Source organism: Oryctolagus cuniculus, chromosome 4 (genome assembly GCF_051225735.1).
Source record: "Oryctolagus cuniculus isolate XC-2025 breed Fujian yellow rabbit chromosome 4, ASM5122573v1, whole genome shotgun sequence".
Lineage (NCBI taxonomy): Eukaryota > Metazoa > Chordata > Mammalia > Lagomorpha > Leporidae > Oryctolagus > Oryctolagus cuniculus.
Genome location: NC_142870.1, coordinates 7,480,793 through 7,503,848, shown reverse-complemented (window position 1 = coordinate 7,503,848; position 23,056 = coordinate 7,480,793). Strand labels below are relative to the sequence as shown.

The 23,056-nt window shown below is 50.8% G+C and overlaps 1 protein-coding gene across 7 annotated transcripts in view; it reads left to right on the top strand.

Moving 5' to 3' along the window:
* The window catches only part of DYRK1A (dual specificity tyrosine phosphorylation regulated kinase 1A), a 144,966-nt gene extending 128,807 nt beyond the window's left edge, over positions 1 to 16,159 (top strand). For all 7 annotated transcript variants that reach the window (XM_070071825.2, XM_089331406.1, XM_008274878.5 and 4 more), the window contains 3 exons: positions 5,804 to 6,110; positions 7,252 to 7,376; positions 12,894 to 16,159. In XM_070071825.2, coding sequence (XP_069927926.1) covers positions 5,804 to 6,110; positions 7,252 to 7,376; positions 12,894 to 13,514 — 1,053 coding nt within the window. In that variant the 3' untranslated portion in view covers positions 13,515 to 16,159. The remainder of the gene's footprint in view (positions 1 to 5,803; positions 6,111 to 7,251; positions 7,377 to 12,893) is intronic.
* The last annotated feature ends 6,897 nt before the right edge of the window (positions 16,160 to 23,056 follow it).

The following is a 23,056-nucleotide window of genomic DNA, read 5'->3' as shown; positions in this document are numbered from 1 at the left end:
CTCAGGATGTATGAAGAAGTCCTCATCATTTGATAGCTGGTCTAACCATTCCTGTTAGCTCTGTAGTGGTTTGTCTTTGTGTTTCTCCATGACTAATGAGAATGCCTTTTTTTAAAGATTTATTTATTTATTTGAAAGTCAGAGTTACAGAGAGAGAGAGGAAAGAGGGAGAGAGAGAGAGAAAGGTCCTCCGTTCACTGGTTTGCTCCCCCAGTGGCCGTGATGGCCTGCGGTGAGCTAGCTGATCAGGAGCCAGGAGCTTCCTCTGGGTCTCCCACACGGGTGCAGGGCCCAAGCACTTGGGCCATCCTGCACTGCTTTCCCAGGCCACAGCAGAGAGCTGGATTGGAAGTGGAGCAGCCGGGTCTTGAACCGGCGCCCACATGGCACCCCAGCAGGCCTGAGACTGCCTTTTCATGTGCTTTGTGTTGAATCTTTATAATCCTTTGCCCATTTATTGTTGGGTCTTGAGTATTAAGTTGTGAGGATTCCTCTTATAAACTGAGTGTAAATACTTGGCCATTATATGTCAGTATTTTCTGCTACACTATGACTTTGCCTATTCCTTTTCTTAATATCTTGATAAGCAGGAAATTCTAATACTGATATTGTTAGATTTGTCAAATTTTTTGAAAATACACAATTGTGTAGCTGAGAAATCTTTGCTGCTTACTTGTGAGGATAGTCTCCTGTCTGAACATCAGTGTAGGTCAGATGGCTTGTGTTCTTCCGTCTTTGTATGTCTAGATGCTTTTCTGTGTGTCTGAGAGAGGAGTGTACATCTTTACTTAAATTTTGGGATTTGTCTTAGTTTCTGTTTAGTTATATGTACTTTCTGAAACTCGATTGTGTATACCAATTAATTTTTGTTTTTTTAAATATTTATTTTATTTATTTGAAAGAGAGTTACAGAGAGGAGAGGGAGGGAGGGAGTTCTTCCATTGCTGGTTCCCTCCCCAAATGGCCACAATGGCTAGGGCTGCGCCAGTCAGAAGCCAGGAGCTTCTTCTGGGTCTCCCATGTGGGTGCAGGGGCCCAACGACTTAGGCCATCTTCTGCTGCTTTCCCAGACCACAGCAGAGAGCTGGATCGGAAGTGGAGCAGCCCGATCTCGAGCTAGTACCCATATGGATGCCAGCACTGCAGGCCAGGTCTTTAATCCGCTGTGTCACAGCACCGGCCCCACCATTTAATGTTGTTACGACTTACTAATAGATTGATCCTGTTATCTTCATGAAATGCCCATCTCTGTAATATTTGTCTTTAGGTCTACTTTATCTGTTTAATTTTACTACAGTCATTGCAGCTTTCTTATTTCTTAGATTATCATGCCATGTGCATGCACACATGCTTACCTTTTACTTTAAACCTGTCAGTACTTTATATTTAAAGTGATATAAGGTGTGACTTGTATAGGCAAGTTATGGTTGGGTCCTGTTTTCTAATCTAGTCTCTTCTGCAGTCAGTATTCAGTCTATAGGCTTGTGTTTAATTGTTTATTTATTTATTTGAAAGACAGAGTTACAGAGAGGCAGAGACACAGAGCTTCCTTCAGCTGGCTCACTCCTTGAATGGCTGTGATGGCTAGAGCTGGGCCAGGCTGAAGCCAGAAGCTGCTTCTGGGTCTCCCATGTGGGTACAGGGGCCCAAGCTCTTGGGCCATCCTCCCCTTCTTTCCCAGGTGCATTAGCAGCAAACTAGATTGGAAGTGGAACAGCTGGGACTTGAACCGGCGCTCGAGTTGGGATGCTGGCGTTGTAGGCGGTATGGTGGCTTTACTCCCCACACCACAGCACTGGCGCCATAGGCTTGTGATTGACTACTGTCTTATCTGCACTGCCTTAACTGTTCTTGGTACCTTGTTCCTTTTTTCCTGTCTTCTTTTGGGTTTATTGAATACTTTCTAGTATTGTATTCCATTTGCTCTGTGGACTTTTCCTTACTCCTTTAGTGTGGTGTTTTTATACACCTTTACAGGCAGAGTGGACAGTGAGAGAGAGAGACAGAGAGAGAAAGGTCTTCCTTTTGCCGTTGGTTCACCCTCCAATGGCCGCCGCTGCAGCCGGCGCACCGCGCTGATCCGATGGCAGGAGCCAGGAGCCAGGTGCTTTTCCTGGTCTCCCATGGGGTGCAGGGCCCAAGCACTTGGACCATCCTCCACTGCACTCCCTGGCCACAGCAGAGAGCTGGCCTGGAAGCGGGGCAACCGGGACAGAATCCGGCGCCCCGACCGGGACTAGAACCCGGTGTGCCGGCGCCGCAAGGTGGAGGATTAGCCTAGTGAGCCACGGCGCCGGCCTGAGTTTTTATACACCTTTAATATCATTTGTTTTAGAATAATACCACTCAATATCACTGTGTAGCAGTGATTCTCTCAAACCCTCTAACTCTCTTCTACCTCTTGTGTACCTGTTGATGTACATTACTTCTATGTAAGTCATATTCCTCGTGATACATTATTAACTACTTAAATAAAAGTGAAAAATAGACTGTAAAAAGTTTTGAAACACATAGGAATTGTGCTTATTTTCATTCTTCCTGAGGTTCTTTGTTTCTTTTTGCAATTCCTGGCTTTCATCTGATATTATTTTCCTTCAGCCTGATGATCTTTATTTAGCTTCTTGTTAAAGCAATCAATTATCTGAAAGTATCTTTATTATTTTTAAGAAAATATTCTCTGGCCGGTGCCGTGGCTCAATAGGCTAATCCTCCGCCTAGCGGCGCCGGCACACCAGGTTTTAGTCCCGGTCAGGGCGCCGGATTCTGTCCCGGTTGCCCCTCTTCCAGGCCAGCCCTCTGCTGTGGCCAGGGAGTGCAGTGGAGGATGGCCCAGGTGCTTGGGCCCTGCACCCCTTGGGAGACCAGGAAAAGCACCTGGCTCCTGGCTCCTGCCATCGGATCAGCGCGGTGCGCCGGCCGCAGCGCGCCAGCCGCGGTGGCCATTGGAGGGTGAACCAACGGCAAAGGAAGACCTTTCTCTCTGTCTCTCTCTCTCACTGTCCACTCTGCCTGTCAAAAAAAAAATAAAAAAATAAAATAAAATAAAAAAAAGAAAATATTCTCAGTGAGTCTAGATTTGAGTTTTCCAGCAAAGGAGAAAAGTGTTAGAGCTTACTTTCTGGATTACATTGTCCTGAAGAAGAGTCTGTGTTTCTTTCCTGGCTGATTTAGTGCTGGCTTTCGGTTTCATTTTCAGCAATTTGTTAGTTTATCTACATCTGGTTTCTTTGTTTTTTTCTCCACGGACTTGTCTGAGTTTCTTGGATCTGTCGATTGGCCTCTTTCATTAGTTTTTGGAATTCTTCAGACATTATCTTTTCAGATGTTTATTCTGCTTCAATCTTTCCTTGTTCTCCATCACTGTCTTACAACACATGGTGTTATCCCGGAGGTCTCTGAGCTGTCCACTCTCTTGCCTTTTGAGTTTTTATTTTGGATAATTTCTTTGCTCTGTGTTCTAGTTCACTGATTTTTCCCCCCATTTATTGAATCCAGACAGTTTGCTGGTAAAACCATTAGATTTTCCTCTTTTGATATCATATTTCTTATACATTTCTTTCTTTCTTTTTTTTTTTTTTTTTTTTGACAGAGTGGACAGTGAGAGAGAGAGACAGAGAGAAGGGTCTTCCTTCCTTCCTTTGCCATTGGTTCAACCTCCAATGGCTGCCGCGGCCGGCGCGCCGCGCTGATCTGAAGCCAGGAGCCAGGTACTTATCCTGGTCTCCCATGGGGTGCAGGGCCCGAGCACCTGGGCCATCCTCCACTGCACTCCCGGGCCACAGCAGAGAGCTGGCCTGGAAGAGGGGCAACCGGGACAGAATCCAGCGCCCCGACCGGGACTAGAACCCGGTGTGCCGGCGCCGCAAAGCGGAGGATTAGCCTAGTGAGCCACGGCGCCAGCCATATTTCTTTTTTTTTTTTTTTAAAGATTTTATTTATTTATTTGACAGAGTTATAGACAGAGAGACAGAAAAGTCTTCTTTCCATTGGTTCACTCCCCAAATGGCTGCAATGGCCGGAGCTGCGCCGATCCGAAGCCAGGAGCCAGTGCCTCCCCCTGGTCTTCCATGCGGGTGCAGGGGCGCAAAGACTTGGGCCATCTTGTGCTGCCTTCCCAGGCCATAGCAGAGAGTTGGACTGGAAGAGGAGCAACTGGGACTAGAACCTGGCGCCCGTATGGGATGCAGGTGCTGCAGGCAGAGGATTAACCTAGCGTGCCATGGCACCGGCCCTCTTACATATTTCTGCTTGTCCTTTTAAAAAAGTATATGTTTTTCTTCTGAAATTTCCCTTCTATTCATAAATATTGTCCACCTTTTGAACTGAATGCATGTACTTGGAAGTGCCTCACTACCAGTTTCAACATGTGGGCCGTTTATTGATGTGGATCTTCGATTAAGTGTTTCTCCAACTTGGTTATGGACTCTGTTTTTCTGTTTGGTCCATGTGTCTTTCATTGTTGTTAATGTATGCTGAACTTTGTGTTTAGAAACAAACTGTTGAGGTGGAAGTGCACCGTACTTCCTGTTGCACAGAGGCATACATCTTGCTCGGCAGGGTGCTGGTGTGGGGCGGGGTCAGTCTTGTTAGCAGCTTCACTGCTGCTGGCCTTGCTCAGCCTCGATTTCACTACTCTCTTGATTTTTTTTTAAGATTCATTTATTCATTTGAAAGTCAGAGTTAGGGAGGAGAGAGATCCTTCATCCAGTGGTTCGCTCCCCAGATGGCCACAGTGGTCAGCACAGGGCCGATCCAAGGCCAGGGTCAGGAGCTTCCCTTGGGTCTGTCACCTGGTGCAGGGGCCCAGGCACTTGGGCTCTCTTCCGCTGGTTTTCTCAGGCCATTAGCAGGGAGCAACTGGGATGTGAACTGGCACCCATATGGGATGCCAGTGTCACAGGCAGTGGCTTTACCCATATGTCACAGTGCCAGCCCCTCCTGATTTGTTTTGAGGTGGAACCAGTGTGTGTCCTGAGCACCAGGGAGAGGCAAGCTGTCGGCATGTTTCTGCCCAGCCACCAGCCCCCTCTGCTGACTCACGCCTGGGAGCTGCTTCTGCTGCTCTGCGCCATCCACACCGGCTTCCTCCCAACACAGGTCCCTTCTCTCTGGAGAGAGGCCTCTCTAGACTTCAGTTCATTCTGGTTCCTTTGGATGCCTAGCTCTGGTGCGTTCCTAGTAAGCCATGATTTTGTGACCAACCTCACTTGCTCTTGCTTTTAAAATGGGGAGTTATCTTGTAAATTTCTACATCGCCACTAGAAGCAAAAGTCCAGTAGTGCTATTCTGAATAAATTCAGTATTTGTAGACATTTTAAAGATTATACCATTATCTATTTAACAATGAGTTTTCAGAAATCCCCTCTGGTGTTAAAGAGATGCATTATTGAGTGTATTTTCTGAAGGGAGACATAGAGAGCAACCTGATTTTTTCACCCTGGACAGGTAGGGTTAGACCAGTGCTTTTCCCTCCAGTGAGCCGCTGTTGTGAGGCAGGTGTGTGTGAGCGCAGGTAGAAAATGCGTTGGCTGGCTCAGTGTGCTTTTGGCCTGTTCTCTGACGTTGTTTTTATTCCCTGTGAGAGTACAGAAGCCGGTGTGGCTGCAGTCGCACCCAGACAGGCGCTGGGTCAGGGCCGCGTTTGCTGACTTCTGAGATCTTCACACTCACCTTTGGTCTCAGAGGAGCACTGAGTGAACGTGCAGGGGATGTGAGCACAGCACATGCCGCACGCCATCTGAAGTCATTATGTAGGCTTTACCTGTCCATCCAACTTAGAGAAAGCCTCTCTCTTCTCTTCCAGGAGTACAAGCCACCAGGAACCCGTAAACTTCATAATATTCTTGGAGTGGAAACAGGAGGGCCTGGTGGGCGACGAGCTGGGGAGTCGGGTCACACGGTAGCTGACTACTTGAAGTTCAAAGACCTCATTTTAAGGATGCTTGATTATGACCCCAAAACTCGAATTCAACCTTATTATGCCCTGCAGCACAGTTTTTTCAAGAAAACAGCTGATGAAGGTACAAATACAAGTAACAGTGTGTCCACAAGCCCTGCGATGGAGCAGTCCCAGTCCTCAGGCACCACCTCCAGCACGTCGTCCAGCTCAGGTGTGTGCCCCTCGCCCAGCCAGGCTGCGCATGCGGGGTGTTCTCTGCTCGGGGTCGGAGTCTCTCAATGTGCTTATAAGCTGGTAAATGAGATCACGAGGAATTAGTTTATTTCCATCTGTTTTTCGTGGTTCGTTGCAAATTCATCTCTCTACTGGATCCCTTGTTTAATCACGCACAAAATAAAACCTCCTTGGTAGTTGGAAGCAAGTATTTATTAGCCAAGTTTTATCTTATGTATTTGAAAGGCAGAGAGACAAAAAGAGATCTCCTATAAACTGGTTCAATCCCAAAATACCTACAACAACCAGAGATGGACCAGGCTGAAGCCAAGAGTCAGGAATTCTGTCTGGCTCTGCCACATGGGTAACAGGGACACAACCACTTGAACCAGAAGCTGTTCCCACCTTGTGTGTTCCTGTTAGCAGGAGGCTGGTGTGGAGAACAGAGCGGGGTTTGCACTCTGACACTCTGATACGGGATGCAGGTACCCCACGGGATGGCTTAACCACCGTATCGTATGCTCATTCCTGAATTCTTTTTCTAATGAAATTGTTTTATTCACATCCTTTAATTTTCCTGTAATTGAAACCAAACTTGATTGTATTTTGATTCACTGGATTTTTTTCAGAGATTTATTTTATTTATTTGAAAGAATTACAGAGTGATCCATCTGCTGGTTCACTCCTTTAATGGCCACAACAGCTGGACTGGGCCAGATCAAAACTAGGAGCCTGGAACTCCATCCGGGTCTCCCTCATGCGTGGCCGGGGTCCAGGTACCTGGGCCATCTTATGCTGCTTTCCCAGGTGCGTTAGCAGGGAATTGGATTGGAAATGTAGCAGCTGGGACTGGAAGTGGCTCTCCTGTATGATGCTAGCGTTGCAGCTAACTACTTAACATGCTGTGCCACAATGCTGGCCCTGGCTCAGTGGTTGATTTGGGAGAACTTAGAGAAACTGATGACTTTACGATATACTTTAAAGTTAATATTTAAATTTTTTAATTATAAAAAATTTTTGATTGGCAGTCACTGTACCTATTTGTGTAGTGTGATAATTTGATACATGATACTGTATGCACTGCTCAAGTGTGCTTTGAGTTTTAAAGTCACAAGTTGCTTTGTGTCGTGGTGTTGAAGGTGGATCATCGGGGACGAGCAACAGTGGGCGAGCCAGGTCGGATCCAACACATCAGCACCGGCACAGCGGAGGCCACTTCACGGCCGCCGTCCAGGCCATGGACTGTGAGACACACAGTCCCCAGGTAAGCTCTCACGTCGCCCGCGTTGGACGCGGAGGCTCTAGAATGACTCCCTCATGTGCCCCTGTTTGTCTTGTGGAATCTGGCTCTTGCAGCGCCTCTCCTGTGAAGGGCTGGCTGGTGCTGTTGGGTGCGCACCTGTTGTCCCGCATGCTTTCTTCCTGTGTTCACCTATTTACTGTCGCAGCGACGTCTGAGACTGCCTGGGTTAGGTGACTTTCCCTGATCCCCATCTTAACTACTACCCCTCTGCCTTCCAGGGCCTGGTACTCGTCATACTCCTGGATTCTGAGTCCATGTTTTTCTCTATGCTTTTTAAACCTTTTAAAGAAGTAATGTTTAAAATTGGGGTGAGGAGGCAGATGGTGATGGTGAAAATATTTAAATACTCCTGTAAAGTAGTAAGTTAGTTCCCCCTGAGCCCTGCTCTGTGACATGGGAGGCCAGCCTGTAGTTCCGGTCACTGCCCACTCCCCAGACTCGGGCAGAAAGTGCTGGCACAGCCGGGAGGCTCCCAGGACGCCTCCAGTCACCATCTCTCTTCCTGCCTCTTAGCAGTCCTTGCTCCCCTTGCCTGGAGTGGGAGCTCTGCCTCCGTGTGTGCACTCGACCACATTTCTCCCTCACCCTCCCCAGCGCTGGGGCGGGCCTCCTGCTCCCCTGTCGCCCGGGCTTTCTTGGGACTGTGCTCTTGGTCACCCTCTCTACCCTGTTCTTGGCCTCTCCCTCTTATTTCCTGTTGATCAACATTTGATGAAACCCGGTCTCTGCCATCTTGAGCAGAACCTCTGTCTGACTGCCTGTCTCTCTGACTCTGCCTTCGGCCACTGTCGTCTCCGTCTCCTCACCGGCTAAGGTCTGCCACATTAGTGTCCTGCCTCCTGCCCCACTGCCACCCTTGAGTCCAGTGGACGCCTAATGCCATCTAATGTTTTGCTTCCTGGCCATGTTGGATGCTGTTGACTTCTCCCTGTCCTCTGAGGGCCACCTCTGGTTTCCATGGCAGAATGTCCACTACCCCCACTTCTCCGCCCTCTGCTTCACTGACCCGGCTTGTAGCATCTCCTCTCCTGCTCCCCTGGACACCTGGCGTTTCTGGAGGTCCAGCCTGTGACCCGCCCCTTCTGATGACTGCAGTCACCACCACGTCTGTGATTCCTAATCTGCTTCTGGCCGAGATTTCTTCCCTGAGCCCCAGTGCCTTTATTTCTGAGTTTTTAAAGATTTATGTATCTTCATTTTACTTGAAAGGCAGAGGGACAATGAGACATGACAGGAGCTGTTCCACTCGCTGGTTCACTCCCCAAATGCCTGCAGTGGCCGGAGCAGAGCCAGGCCAAAGCCAGGTACTTGGGCCATCTTATGTTAGCACTCCATCTGGGTCTCAGACTCACGTGGGTGGTAGGCCCTGAGGGTTTGGCTTTTCTGCCTCTCATACCCTCTCTAGCATTCTGCTGAGTCGTCGTACACCCAGTTCCGTTGGCCTGTACCACCACTCTCACCCCTGCAGCCGAGTGAGGCTGACCGAGCAGACTGAGCTCGCTGTTCTCTCTGCGTTGAACCACTCTTCGCCTTCCCCTTGCACCTAAAATGCAGCTCAGACCTCTTGCCAAGGTGCCCAGGAGTCCACGCCCTGGGCCCATGCAGGCTGCTCCTCCTCCTTCCCACTGCACTCACACTGCTGCTTGTGTGCCGCGTGTCACGGCTCTTCCTCTGCTGCCTGGGCCAGGTCTCGGCCTGGGTGCTCTGTGCTGCTCAGTCTTCTGCTCTAGGTCTTGACTTAGCATCGCTCCTGCCAGGGACTCCCCTGATTCTCCATCCTTCCCCCTTCTCAGTACAGCGAAGACGGAGACACCAGGAGCACCCACCCGTGTGCCTCCCACTCCTTCATTGCTCAGTGTCTGGACGGTTGATGCAGTCATGGTGAAAGGCAGTCAGTTTTATGGAGGACTCCGTGAAGTTGGCCTTTGTTCCATGTCCTCTAGCCACCCAACTCTAATAAAAACTAACATTAATTAGGGTTTTGTAGCCATTTTTGGTATCTCTTATGCATACACCAGCAAGTATGATTGTCACCCAGTTTCTGTACACAAATAGTAACACACCATACACTCCTTTTAACATCTTAGTTTGTCCACATTTGATAATATATTTTGGAGCTCTTTTTTATTTTTTTAAATATTTATGTAATTATTTGAAGGAGGGAGTTCTTCCATCTGCTGGTTCAGATGCCTGCAATGGTCAGGGCCAGGCCAGGCGAAAACCAGGAGTTTAATCTGGGTGTCCCACGTGGGTGGCAGGGGCCTAAGGACTTGGGCTATTTTCTAGTGCTTGCCCAGGTGCAGTAGCAGGGAGCTGGATTGGAAATGGAACAGCCAGGACTCGAGCTGGCGCCCGTGAGGGTCTGGCGCCCTGGAGCCCTTCTTTGTCAGTAAGAGACAGGTGCTGCAGCCTTCAGAGGGCTGGGGGCGGAGTTGCAGGGTTCTACACTGTTTAGATATTCTCTAGGTCGTGCTGCTGTTTCCCTGTTACTGAATATTTATTTCATTTCCAATATTTTTTTACTATTATAAATAATGGTGCAATCATCCAGAGTATCTCAGTTCTGGGAGACTCAAAAAGTTCATGGAAACTGCCTGCCCCGAGAAAAGCATGCATGGATTTCAAAAATCATCTTTTCATTTCGTTTTCCATGAACACAAAAGACCTCTCCATAGAGGCACACGTGTAAGTGCCCTGTGGTAGGGATTGCCGGGTCAGGGGTAGTGTCAGCTCCAGGAGTCGATGCCGAGTTGCCTCCCACGTGATCGCCCATTCAGCGACTGGAACGGCTGCAGCGTTTAACGTCCTTGGCAGTGGTTCTCCCATGTACCTATGGTGAACTGTGGCCCAAAAATCTAAAATGGAAAATTACTGAAACGGTGTGTAAGTTTGAGATTCTGCAGCATTCTGAGTCGTGTGCTGGACTCTCGCCAGCCTGTCTGGGACCTGTGTCATTGTCTCCTGGCCGCATCCGTGCCCCGGGTGCTGCCTGTTCGTGAGTCCCTCGGTAGGCATCTTAGTGTGACAGGTGCCACTCAAATGTGGTGCCTGTGTTCAGGCAACCCTGGTTTTACTTAGTAACGACCCCAAAGCTCGGGATTGGGTGCTGCCAATTCAGAGACGCCAAGGAAAACCATAAGCGCCACCTTCAATGAGCAGGTCAATGTACACCAAGCTATTTGGAGAGAGCCCTTATTCACGTAACTTTCACTACACTGTGTTGTGTATTCTGTTACTGTTGGTTACTAGCGATCTCTTACTGCACCAAGTATACTGTCTAAGCTCAAGTATCACACAGGGCGGTGCTGTGAGAAAAAGCACGGTGCAGTCAGCCCCCGTGGCTGTGGGTCCGTAGCCACCGACCCCCAGCTGCAGAGCGGAGACACTTGGCAGACAGTTGGATGGATGTGGGCTAGACGTGCTCAGACTTTTTTTCTTGTCATCATTCCCTAAACAATACAGTAGAACAGCTGTTTGCATACTATTTACACTGTGCTAGAGGTGATTCACAGGGAATGGGAGTGCATGGGTTTGTGCCCACTTCCCAGCACGGACTTGCACGTCCGAGAATTTGAGTATTCATGAGGTGGGAGGGAGGCTTCTGGAGCCAGCTCCCCCCAGGTACCGAGGGACCCCTGTTACATACGGGGTTGATGCTAGTCACCGTTTCCTGCGTCCACTGGGGGTCTTGGGACATCCCCCTCATTTACAGGGTGGCTGCTGTTGTGTGTTTTATCTGAGAACTGCCAGTTACTCTATTGCACTGTTTTCAGTGGTGTCTCTGAAAGTTTGGTTCTCAGGCCATCTGTGTTGAATGAAACTTAACCAGTTTGCACTAGTGACTGGTTACAGACAAGTCTTTGCCTTCCTAGAGTTTACAGTGACATAAGTAAATAAATTACAAGTAGGCCAAACTCTGGGGCTGGTGTTGTGGTATAGAAGGTTTATCCCATATTGGAGCACCCATTCAATTCCTGGCTCCTCTACTTCTGCTGATCCAGCTCCCTGTAATGCACCTGGGACGGTAGCAGATGATGGCCCCAAGAGCTTGGGCCCCTGCACCCATGTGGGAGACTTGGACGGAGCTCCTGGCTCCTGGCTCCTGGCTCTGGCCTGGCCCAGCTCTGGCTGTTGCAGCAATTTGGGGAGTAAATTGGCAGGTGGAGACATGGTCTCTCTACCCTCCCCCCAGTCTCTCTCTCTTTCTCTGATGTTCTGCTTTTCAAATAAATCTTTTTAAAAAAATGTCGAACTCTGATCAAAAGATAGCCCCCAAAATGTGTTAGCTTAAAGGCACGAAGTTTCTTTTTTTTCTTTTTTTTTTTTTTTTTTTTTTTACTCTAATAGCACAGGGTAGACATTCAGGTTAGTGGCATACCTGCCTTCCTGTGTGTTGGTCTCAGACCATTTTGTGACTCCACTGTCCCCTGAGGCCTGGTTGTCCACTGCATTCAGCAGGCACACATGAGAGGAACTGTGTGCCAGGCTAGCAGTGACCTCCATGACGTTCATTTGTATCCCATGCCACGCTGAGTGCAAGGGGAGCTGGGAAGTGTAGTGTGGCCCTGTGCTCAGGTACACGTGTGCGCACGTGCGGTGTGCGCTGTCAGCAGGTGTCTTCCACAGACTGAAAGAGGCATCCTGGCAGAATAGAAGGAAGCGCGTGCTAGGCAGAAGGGCGCTGTGAGTGTGAACACCCCGTGGCGCTTGATAGGCAGAAGGGCGCTGTGAGTGTGAACACCCCGTGGCACTTGAAAGCTCTCAGCCAGTGGAAGAATGCAGACAGCGCCCTCTGTGCTTGGAGCCCACAGCCGGGGTGGGGTGGGGTGCTGGCTGGAGAAGCGGCCGTGGGCCAGGTCACGCAGCTGTTGCGCGTTTGGATCATTTCATTCCTGCAGTTGTAGCGAGCGGCCTTTGAGAAAGATTTTAAAAGGAGAGATTGGGTTTGTGTTTGTAGGAGATTGTGCCTGCTGCCCTTTGGTGCGTGAGCTGGAGAAGGGTCAGGACAAAGGTGTTAGTGTAGGCCTAGCCGCAGGTGGCTTGGAAGGAGAGAGGGTGGAGGAGTTGGAGGAGAGACCGGGTTGGGATCTGGTTTGAAGGCCGGCTCGGCAGTACTTCCTGATGGCTCGGATGGAGGGATTGTTAAGCACTGGATAGGACCAAGACAGACGGAGAAAGGAGGGGCTTCGGGGGAGGTAGCGAGTTCCTTCTGAGCCTTCTAGAAGTGCTGTCTGGCCCTTAACTAAGGAAGGTCGTGAACAGGACTCCTGTCACCAGTACCGCTCCCAGGAAAGGGGCAGCGCTCGAGGTGAAATGTGTCACTCTGGAACCTGTTTTCGATTTGTGTTATAGAACTGTGTAGTGTTAGAAGTTTGAAGCCCGTCTCTGATTCATGTAAATGTGAGCGTCAGCGCTTGTCGGGGGAGGAAGGCTGAGAAGCAGTGCTCTAGTAACCTTGTTCTCAAACTGTCCTCGCAGGTGCGTCAGCAGTTCCCTGCTCCTCTTGGTTGGTCAGGCACTGAAGCTCCTACACAAGTCACTGTTGAAACTCACCCCGTTCAGGAAACAACCTTCCACGTAGCCCCTCCGCAGAACGCACTGCATCATCACCATGGAAACAGTTCCCACCACCACCACCATCACCACCACCACCACCACCACCATGGACAGCAAGCCTTGGGCAACCGGACCAGGCCGAGGGTCTACAATTCTCCAACGAATAGCTCCTCTACCCAGGATTCCATGGAGGTTGGCCACAGTCACCACTCCATGACATCCCTGTCTTCCTCAACGACTTCTTCCTCGACATCGTCCTCCTCTACTGGTAACCAAGGCAACCAGGCCTACCAGAACCGCCCAGTGGCTGCTAGCACCTTGGACTTCGGACAGAATGGAGCTATGGACGTCAATCTGACCGTCTACTCCAATCCCCGCCAGGAGACTGGCATCGCTGGACATCCAGCATACCAGTTTTCTGCTAACACAGGTCCTGCACATTACATGACTGAAGGACATCTGACGATGCGGCAAGGGGCCGACAGAGAGGAGTCCCCCATGACAGGAGTGTGTGTGCAGCAGAGTCCTGTAGCTAGCTCGTGACTACATCGAAACTTGAGTTTGTTTCTTGTGTGTTTTTATAGAAGTGGTGTTTTTTTCCAAAAACAAAGTGCAAAGCTGCTTGAGTCAGAAGGAGATTAACAGACACACTGAACCGCTACAAGAGGGCAAAGCTGGCTTCTTTTTTAACTTGAAAAGATTGCAAAGGGACAATGAAGTTTTTACAGAGCCATGTCCAAGCCCATCTTCACGGGTCGCTCCGAGCTGTCCTCGTTCAGCCTCCCTCATTTCACTTGCCACATCCCCGTCATCGTGGGTTTTTTTGTCTTTCTATTCAACAAAAGTTAATGTTCAGATGTTGGTCTTGGTCATTTGCCAACTAATTTTAAAATAAAAAGGCACTGCACATAATTTGCATAAAGGGCCCCATAAGGGTGATACTTTTTCCCCTCCTATTTTGCCCCTTTTTTGTTTTTGTTTTTGGTTTTGGTTTTGGTTTTGGTTTGGGTTGGGGGTGGGCTGGGGTGGGAACTTTGGGTTTTTAAGTCCTCTAAACACTCTCCCGGGCACGGAAACCCAGTACTGTAAGGAAGAGGGCCTCCAGCTTCCACAAGCGTCGTCTTCGGCTGTGTGCGGGGCCTGTTGTGTTGGAGTGTGTCGGGCGCACTGAGCGAGCCGAGTGGCGGGGCTCAGGACTCTCCTGTCTGAACCTACTGAGGAGCAAAGCAGCAGTGACACGGGATCCTGTGGGTCTCCTGTGCAGACACCACAGTGAGATAGGAACGGACGTGACTGGTCTCCCAACCAAGGTGCACTGAGAAGCAATCAGCGGGTCGCTCGTGGCCAGTCCTGGGGAGGTCTGAGTGGTGGTCTTTGGGATAACCTTTGGCCTTATGGATTTGGACTCGAAACTAGAAGAGCCTACCATTTCAGATGCAATCACTTCGGACATGCGTTCGCAGACAGTCCTTAATGCTGAAAACACAGAGAATGGGTAACTCAAGAGGCCTTTCTTTTAGAATAGACTTTGTGACCCACTAATTGTAAGGTATCGCAAGGTCACTTTGCGTGTGTCATAAAGCTGGCTTCCTTATTGGTTGAAGGTCACAGAAGTAGTGGTTTGCTTTGATGGAAATAGCTACAGCTGTGTCCCTTCCCGCTTTTTCCTTTTCCTTCCTTCGGCTTTTTCTCGGCACGTGGTATCTCCACCGTTTCTTCTGCACAAAGATGTCTTCTGTTCATCCTGAACATTTTTAAAGAAATGCAGAATTTTATGTGACTGCTTTTTTGCCTCACAATTATGCTGTGAATTTTACAAAAATTTATTTTCTTTTTTGATAATTTATTGTACCAAAGCTGTTTTTATAGCACATAGATGTCTGTAACCAATAATGTAGCAGTTCTGCACTTTGACACAAGGTGTAACTAGACCATTTTTAAATGTCAGTTGAAAATTATGGCTGTACTATTGCTTAAACAAAACTGGAACTGTTGTCGAATCCATAGCCAATACATTTACAGCAATCTGTGTACTGAACATAATAGATTGACACCTAATTCAAGATTACCACATCTGTTACATTCTCAGTGTGTTCAGGCTTCCGAGGGTAAAGGGACACTGGGTCCAGAAGCTGTGGAACAGCAGTCGATTCTTGCATTCCTGAGTAACCACTCGTACACTCGAGAGCAAGACCTTGATGGCACCCGCAGGTCCCCCCGAGAGCGGGAGGGAAGCAGACCCCGCGCGTGAGCCGAGCGCGAAGGCTGGCACTTACCAGGCGCCTCGTCTTCGACTACGCTGCCTTAATGTCACGCAGTCTGGCGGCTGCTCACATTTGACTTCCCATTTTAAATTGGCCAATTTGAGGGTGTTAGCCTTCGGAGCAGTTCAGTCGGGAGAAGGAAGAGAAACAGTTTTACCTGTCCAGGATCAAAAGGAGCAGTAATCTACCTCTGCCGAGAACCCTGTTCAGAACAGCGCAGCCCAGCACCGCGGTTCTTTTCATTGGTCAATTCCATGTGGCTGACTAGGTCAATTTTTTCTGAACAAAAGCAGGTTTTTATATGTGAACAGTGACAAAAGGCTGAAAACTATGTAAATGTGAATGAAACTTGGAAATACCCGTTTTTATAAACCACAGACATTTTTCGTTGTAGATCAGGAAGTCCATATTTATTTTGTAATTCAGCGTCAAGCCTGTGGATGATTTTTTTTGAACTGGGTAGTTTACCGCGAGTGAAAGGATATCCTCTCGAGTCTAGCAATGCCGAGGAGTTCAGTAGTTACTGCTGCTTGGGAATGTAAGGCTAAGATCTTACGTGGGTCAGGTCATTTTTTTTTTCCTGTGCTGGTTGCCACATCTTAGCAAGCACCAAAAAAACAAACAAAAACCTAAAGCAGTTTTTAAACCGATACTTACATCAAGGAGATGGTGAGATGCAAGGCTTCTGCATACTGTGTCACGTCACAGTCCAGTTTTGTGTGCTTCACTACACAGTTTGGTTACAGGACTTCTGTGCATTGTAAACATAAACAGCATGGAAAAGGTTAAATACCTGTGTTCAGATTGTAAGATCTAGTCCGGACTTGCTGTGTATATTGTAACGTTAATGAAAACAGAACCCCCCTTTGTATTATAGTCATGCGGTCTTATGTATGATAAACAGTTGAATAATTTGTCCTCAGACTCTTTACTATGCTTTTTTTAAAACTAAGTTAAGAAAAATGTAAACCCAGTAAAAATCTTCCTATGCAGTTACGCTGGTCCAGGTCTGGTAGGTCCGCGGAGGCGCAAGGCGGCGCTAGCACAGGTTTCTTGTCGATTTCAGGTCGATTTCTCGGAGGGGTGACCAAAGCCACAGAAGTCCTCTGGGATTCGGAGTGCTACTATTCCCGCGGGGGGCGTGCCCGGGGGTGTGACCTGCTTGTGACCTTGCGGGCTTGGACCTGCTTGGGTGAAGGAGGAGTCTGGGTACCCTTGTCCCCGCCCCGGCCCTCACCGCACTCCACACCAGGGACTTGGTAGAGCTGCCAGTGAATCGGTGTCGCACCTGGTGTCCTCTCTTTCTGCGTAGATAGATATTAAGGTGGCTCTCAGAAGGTAAGACGTTTTAAGGAATGAGGTTTGGGCTTCATAAAAGTTGAACTAGCCACATTGTGAGAAAGGGAAACAACTTTAGTATTTTCTTAGGGCGTAAGAATTTTACTTAGATAAGCACCTTTTGTGATACTGTAGGAAAAAACATCAGAACTGAATTTTTATTTAATGAGTGGTGTGACCACGTGTATAAAATCATTACCTGCGGCGCAGAGTGACAGCTGTGTTTGCCCCTGTGCTGGGTCCCAGCTTGGACGCAGCTTAGCATCGCGTTCTTAATAGGAGACACGCGCAGACCCGTGAAGGTGCGGCCGGAACACCGCGGCGCCTTGGGCGCGCTGCCCAGTTTCCTCTCGCTGTTGCTTTCTTTTGTTAGCCCACACACCCCAGGCTCGGCGCTCCACTTCCTGGCCCTGTTTTTGTCTTTGCCTTTGCTGTGTGTGTGTGTGTGATGGTGTCCATAGTAACAGAGCGGATGGTTCGTTCCAAATCCACGGCCTGGCCTTGGTGCCACGTGTGGGCAGGACACGGGCTGCGCACAGACTGGGCACATCGTGGCCGTGCTCGGCCGTCTTCCATGTACTTGGAGCAGTGTTGCAGACGTGGAACGTTCTTTGTTGTCAGGAAGCGTGGAGCAGCGAGTCCTGACCTAGGCTTGTCTCCCAGGATGAAGACATCGGCCCTAGAAGAAACCCTGAGAAAATAGCTTATTTTGTTTGTTATCATCCTTTGAATGCCTGAAAGATGCTCCGTAAGTGCCTCCACCAAGAGCCATCCTGCGGGTGCCAGCGCGGCCCTCCCCTGCACGGGGAGTTCTCCCTGGTCCCTGTGGGACGCACTGGGTGCTTGCTGGGAGGAGACGGGATGAGTGTGGTGAGTGGCTCCCCGCGTTGCCGGCTCCCAGAGAGCCTGTGCCGTCAGGGGACGGGATCAGGAAGCAAGCCGTTCCTGTAACTAAGAATACTGCAGAGCACTGGCGAGTGGGGGGCGTGTGCGGGCACCTTAATGGCCTCCTAATTCCTCACCTTAAATCTTCACCCAACGGCGTTTCTCCAGGGGAACTGATTTAAGACACACATAGGCACCACCCACAGATTTCAATACACTGTTTACCTGAAAAAAATTTTTTTTAAGATTTTTATTTATTTCTTTGAGAGGTAGAGTTACCGAGAGGGAGAGGGGTCTAACATCTGCTGGTTCACTCCCCAGATGGTCCGATCAGGAGTTAGGAGCTGCTTTTGGGTCTCCTCCGCGGGTGTCGTCTTCCACCGCCTTCCCAGGCCATAGAGAACTGGATGTGGATGGGAAGAAGAGCAGCTGGGACACGAACCGGCGCGCATAGGAGACGTTGGCGCTGCAGGCAGCGGCTTAGCCCACTACGCCTCAGCACCAGCTGTTTTTAAAGTCTTAGGGGTGAAACCCAGCTTCTATCACTGGCTCACTCCCCAAGGGGCCCCATCAGCTAAGTCTGGGCCAGCAGCTCCATCCAGGTCTCCCACGTGGGTGGTAGGGACCAGACTCCTCGGGCCATCCCCCACTGCCTTCCCAGGCACGTTAGCAGGGTGCTAGATCCCAAGCGGAGCAGCCTGGACCAGTAAGCAACAGCTTAACCTGCGGCAGCACCACGCCAGGCCCCTGCGGACTTTTGTCTTCATAATTTCCCGCTTTAGGGTATGTCCCTCTGCTTGAAAAGGAGAGGCAGTTGGGGGTTAATGTGGGTAAGTTTCAGCCTCAGCCTTGTATGCATTTCCAACCGCCCCCACTTTGCAAAACTTGGGGGTGCTGCTTAAGAGCAGCAAGGAGGTGTAGACCTCAGTCATTTCCTTGTGCCCACGGGGGGCCGTGCCTTCTTAAGGCTCGGCTTGATTCTGGAGGAGCAGAGTTCTGGGCGGGGGGGAGCCGTGCTGGCCGACAGCACAGCACGCGCTTTGAGCGTTTGGTCAGCACAAGTGAAATTGACGGAAGTGGCCAGTGAGTGGAGCCCAGCTGTGTCCGCAGCCCGGCTGCTGCCCTGGGCAGGGCCCAGGCACACCTGCTGTGCTCGTGGGTTGCTTTGGTTGGGCCGTGCACAAGGATGGTGTAGATACAACTTGGCATTTCCTGTTGGAAAGACTGGTTTATTTGTTTTTCCAATTGATTGTCTGAAATTGCTACCTTTAGGATGGGGTTGGGGGGGAGGAGAGTTATTTGCTGGTAAATCTTTGCTCCCTGTATCTACTCAGTGACCCCTGACTGCTCCTAAACTTACTTTAAAAGCTGACACTGTTGGCTGGTGCCGCGACTCACTAGGCTAATCCTCAGTCTGCGGCGCCAGCACACCGGGTTCTAGTCCCGATCGGGGCGCCGGATTCTGTCCTGGTTGCTCCTCTTCCAGGCCAGCTCTCTGCTGTGGCCCGGGAAGGCAGTGGAGGATGGCCCAGGTCCTTGGGCCCTGCACCCGCATGGGAGACCAGGAGAAGCACCTGACTCCCGGCTTCGGATCAGCGCGGTGCGCCGGCCGCGGCGGCCATTGGAGGGTGAACCAACGGCAAAGGAAGACCTTTCTCTCTGTCTTTCTCTCTGTCCACTCTGCCTGTCAAAAAAAAAAAAAAAAAAAAAAGCTGACACTGCATTAAAAGAGATCGAGATGCGAGCCAGGAGCCAAATCAAGCAGCTGGCAGTGGGTGTGGGTGGGCAGGGCACAGGAAGTCCGCGTCGCCGGCCTGGCCGGTGGCCTCAGCAAGGTCTGCCTAGAGTAGGAAGTGCGGAGGTGCTTGGAACACAGCCTGGAAGACCAGCTGGGGACCCAAGCAGCGGTGGGGTGAGGCTGCGGCGTGGCAGAGGTCACTTCCGGTGATGTGAAGCGGGCGTTTGCGGTGGTAACAGACTGAGCTGGAGGAGAGAGTCCGTGTGGACACCGTGGGTGAAGCCAGGGGTCGGAGGGCGTCCCCCTCGGCACCTCTCGCGCTTCGTGGGCAAGCGCATTTCCAGGCAAAGGGGTGTGTGTGTGCCTCCAGTGATCCCGCCCCTGAGTCGTCCTTACCCGTTCAAACGGGTTCAGCCTCGCTGCTGAAAAACTTAACAAAATCACATTTGTCCCTTGCGCGTTCTCTCGGATTTGGGCTAGGGCCTGGGCGTGTTACAGGTGATTCTGAACCCACACCCAGGGGGGACCCAGGGCCAGGAGAGGCAGGTGGCTGATGTGACCAAGTTTGAGTTGAAGAAATCTGAAAATGGAGCCACAGCCAGGAAGGAATAGCTCACAGCTTCTGTTGTGTTACAAATGTTACAAATTCAGGCCTCCCTGGGAGGCAGCAGTGGCCAGATGTAAGTATGTAAAACTTTGCAGCTTTCTTGTTACCTGTCCTACAGCCCTACCGCAGCGGGTCCTTGTGCCAGCCCATGTGTTCCGGTGTCGCAGGTGTCCCATGAGAATGGCATGTGTTAAATTTATCTCCCACAGCAGGACTGGGTTTGCTCCTTCAAATCCCAGCCTTTACACTGTCGCCTGGGACATGCTGTTTCATGTCTTTCATTTATTTATTTATTTGAAAGGCAGAGTTACCAAGAGAGGGGGAGAGAGAGAGAGGTCTCTCATCCGCTGGATCACTCCCCAGATAGCTGCAACAGCTGGAGCTGCGCCGATCCAAAGCCAGGAGCTTCTTCTGGGTCTCCCATGCAGATGCAGGGCCCCAAAGACTTGGGCCATCTTCCACTGCTTTCCCAGGCCATCAGCAGGAAGCTGGATCAGAAGTGGAGCAGCCGGGACTCGAACCAGCGTCCATATGGGATGCCGGCCACAGGTGGAGGCTTAGCCCACTATGCCACAGTGCCGTTCCCTGCTGCTTTACTTCTGCAAGCCTCACTTTCCTCTGAAAAACAGGTCGCTGTGGTGCTCGCATGGGGATGTGTGCATGCTGAAAATGCAGGTGAACTCCTATATGGGAAGTGCCCGAGGAATGGGCTACGCGTGGACCCCACGTCCCCTGCCTGAGCAGAGCCGGCCTCTGCTGTGTGGCTTTCCAGACCTGATGTGGGGAAGTGAGGTGAGGTTGCTTCCAGTGACTTGTATTTCTGGGGTCTCTGACAGGACGTTATCAAGCCTGTGCTAGTTGGTTTTGCTACCAAAGACTCCCTCCCAACATGGGGTCTTCAAAAAGGTTGTGGAAAATGCGCGTTAGCTTTTAAATCCATTTTTCCATGAAATTTTCAATGCGCCCTCATGTCTGGCTTAGAATCTTGAGAGTGGATTCTTTTTCAGTTGTGGTTTGCTTTGCCTTCATAGAATGTGTGATTTCTAAATGTTAGAAAACATTCTGGGTGATGACACAGAAACAGAAGTTGCAGAGACAAAGAATCTTCCTTCTGGGTCATTCCCCAGACGCCCGAAACAGCCGGGGTGGGCAAGGCTGAAGCCAGGAGCCCAAAACTCCATCCGGGTTTCACACATGGGCAGCAGGGCTCCAGCCCTTGAGCCATCACACTGCTGCCTCCCGGATGGGTTAGCAGGAAGCTGGACTGGAAACAGAGCAGCTGGGTCTGCAACCTGCACTCTGCCAGGGGCTGCACGTGATGGTCTAACCTGCTGTGCCACAGCAGCTGGCCCTGCTCAGGGTTTGGGAAACGTCAGTTGCAGGTGTGGGATGATCTGGATAGCATGCTGCATCCCTGGGAGAGAGCCCCCGCTGAGCAGACCCTGGTCAGCTGGACCACGTGTCAGCATGCAGCGCAGCGGGGTGGTGAGGAGGGACATAAATCCTCTTCAGGATCAAATCCAGGTTGGGAGGCGACAGCGAGTGTCAGGATATTGCCCAAGGAAACTTCTAGAAGCTGCAAACTGGCCCTGGGATAGTGACCTGCTCACTCCTGCAGCAAGGCGGCGGCTGCACGGGATGCCTGCCTGCCTGCCTGCCTCGGGTGCTCCCGGGCAAGCCAAATGCCCAGCTTTTCCGGGGAAGAGGTGCACCTGTGTATTCGCCCCTTTCTTACCTTTGCCGTTGAGTGCCAAGAAAGGGTCCATTCTTGTGGGGCCCAGGCTCTCCCAAGCCGCACCACCCCAGAAATCAAGGCAGGACTTCCTCAGTTCCCTCTCCTCATCCTGCACCCCACTTCTCCCCAAGCCGTGTCCTCCCTGCTCCCCCGCCTGGCACCAGCTGCTGCAGCCACCCTGCTCTGCTCTGCGGCGGGGCCCTGCTGGGGTCTCAGCATGCCTGGTCCCCTATGACGTTCGCTTGCCATGGTGGCAGCGCTGGGCGGAGGGGCCCGGGTAGGTGATCAGGTGCCCGGGAGGGGCTGCGTCCTTTCCCACGGGGATGCGTCCCTTCTCCCCAGGAGGGTGGTTAGGAAAGCGAGTTTGGCTTCCCCGGCTTTTGTGTTGGCACTCGTTTGCTTGCTTGCTCTCCTCTGTCATGTCACCAGAAGTCAGCCTCCAGGGCCAGGAGCCAGAGGAACGGCTTTATAAATGACCTGGTCTCAGACGTTCCATTCCAGCAACAGAAAGTGGACTAAGGTGCCGAGGGCACGTCCCTCCTTGGCCCAGGCCTCCCATCTGTGGAGACGGTGGAGCAGCAGCTGCCACCAACATTGGATTGCCCGGAGCTGCCTTCCCAAGGATGGACAGAGGGGCAGGGAAAGGTCAGAGCACACCCCACCCCAGGGCTGCTCCTGACAGGGCCACCAACTTGCTGTCCTCAGCCCTGGTGATGGAGTTGCTCCTCCTTGCCCTGCAGGTAGTATCTGGCAACTGCTGGGTGGCCCTGGCCAGCGTCACTTAGGTGCTAACAGCATCAGGCAGAGCTGGATGTGCACGTCCGTGGGTGAAGAGTTTGACTTGGGTGCCATTTTTGGTATTTTATAGAAAATTTTTCTCTAAATTCTGACTCTAAAATAGTTCCTAAATGTGATGAGGATAATAAAATGGCAGTCAGCTTTGCAAACAAGAAGTGTTTGCTTTATGAATTACCAGCAAGCCTTGGATTTTATCTTTTTTTTTTAACTGAAGCATGGTGTTTTATCCCCAATTACTTCAGTGTTACTATTAGCTTCTTGTCACCAGGCCAAAATAACTGAGAGAAGCTACTTAGCAAGTAAAGAGGTTGTTTGGGCTCACGGTTTTGGAGATTCACAGTCCAAGATCAGGGTCAGCCGTGGGTGAGGCCAGAGGGTGGTGCTGGCAGAGCAGGTGCAGAGGAGCAGTCACACACAGTGAGCCAGGAAGCAGAGAGCATGGCCGGGGCCACCTTGGCTTTTACAACCAACCCTCTCACCAGAACCACCTCCCAGGGACTTGGGGACCTCCCGTGAGACTCACCTCCTAGACACCATAAATGTTACCATCACTTAGGGCTTTGGGATCCAACCACCTGCACAAGTCTGGGCACCCTGTCCTATTCGAACCGTAGCGTTTCATCCCTGGCTCCCTGAAACATCTCACGTGCCACCTGCAGGCACGCCAGGGCACGGGCTCCGCACAGACAGGTCTTTCTGTGAAGCAGCGAGCACGGCTGC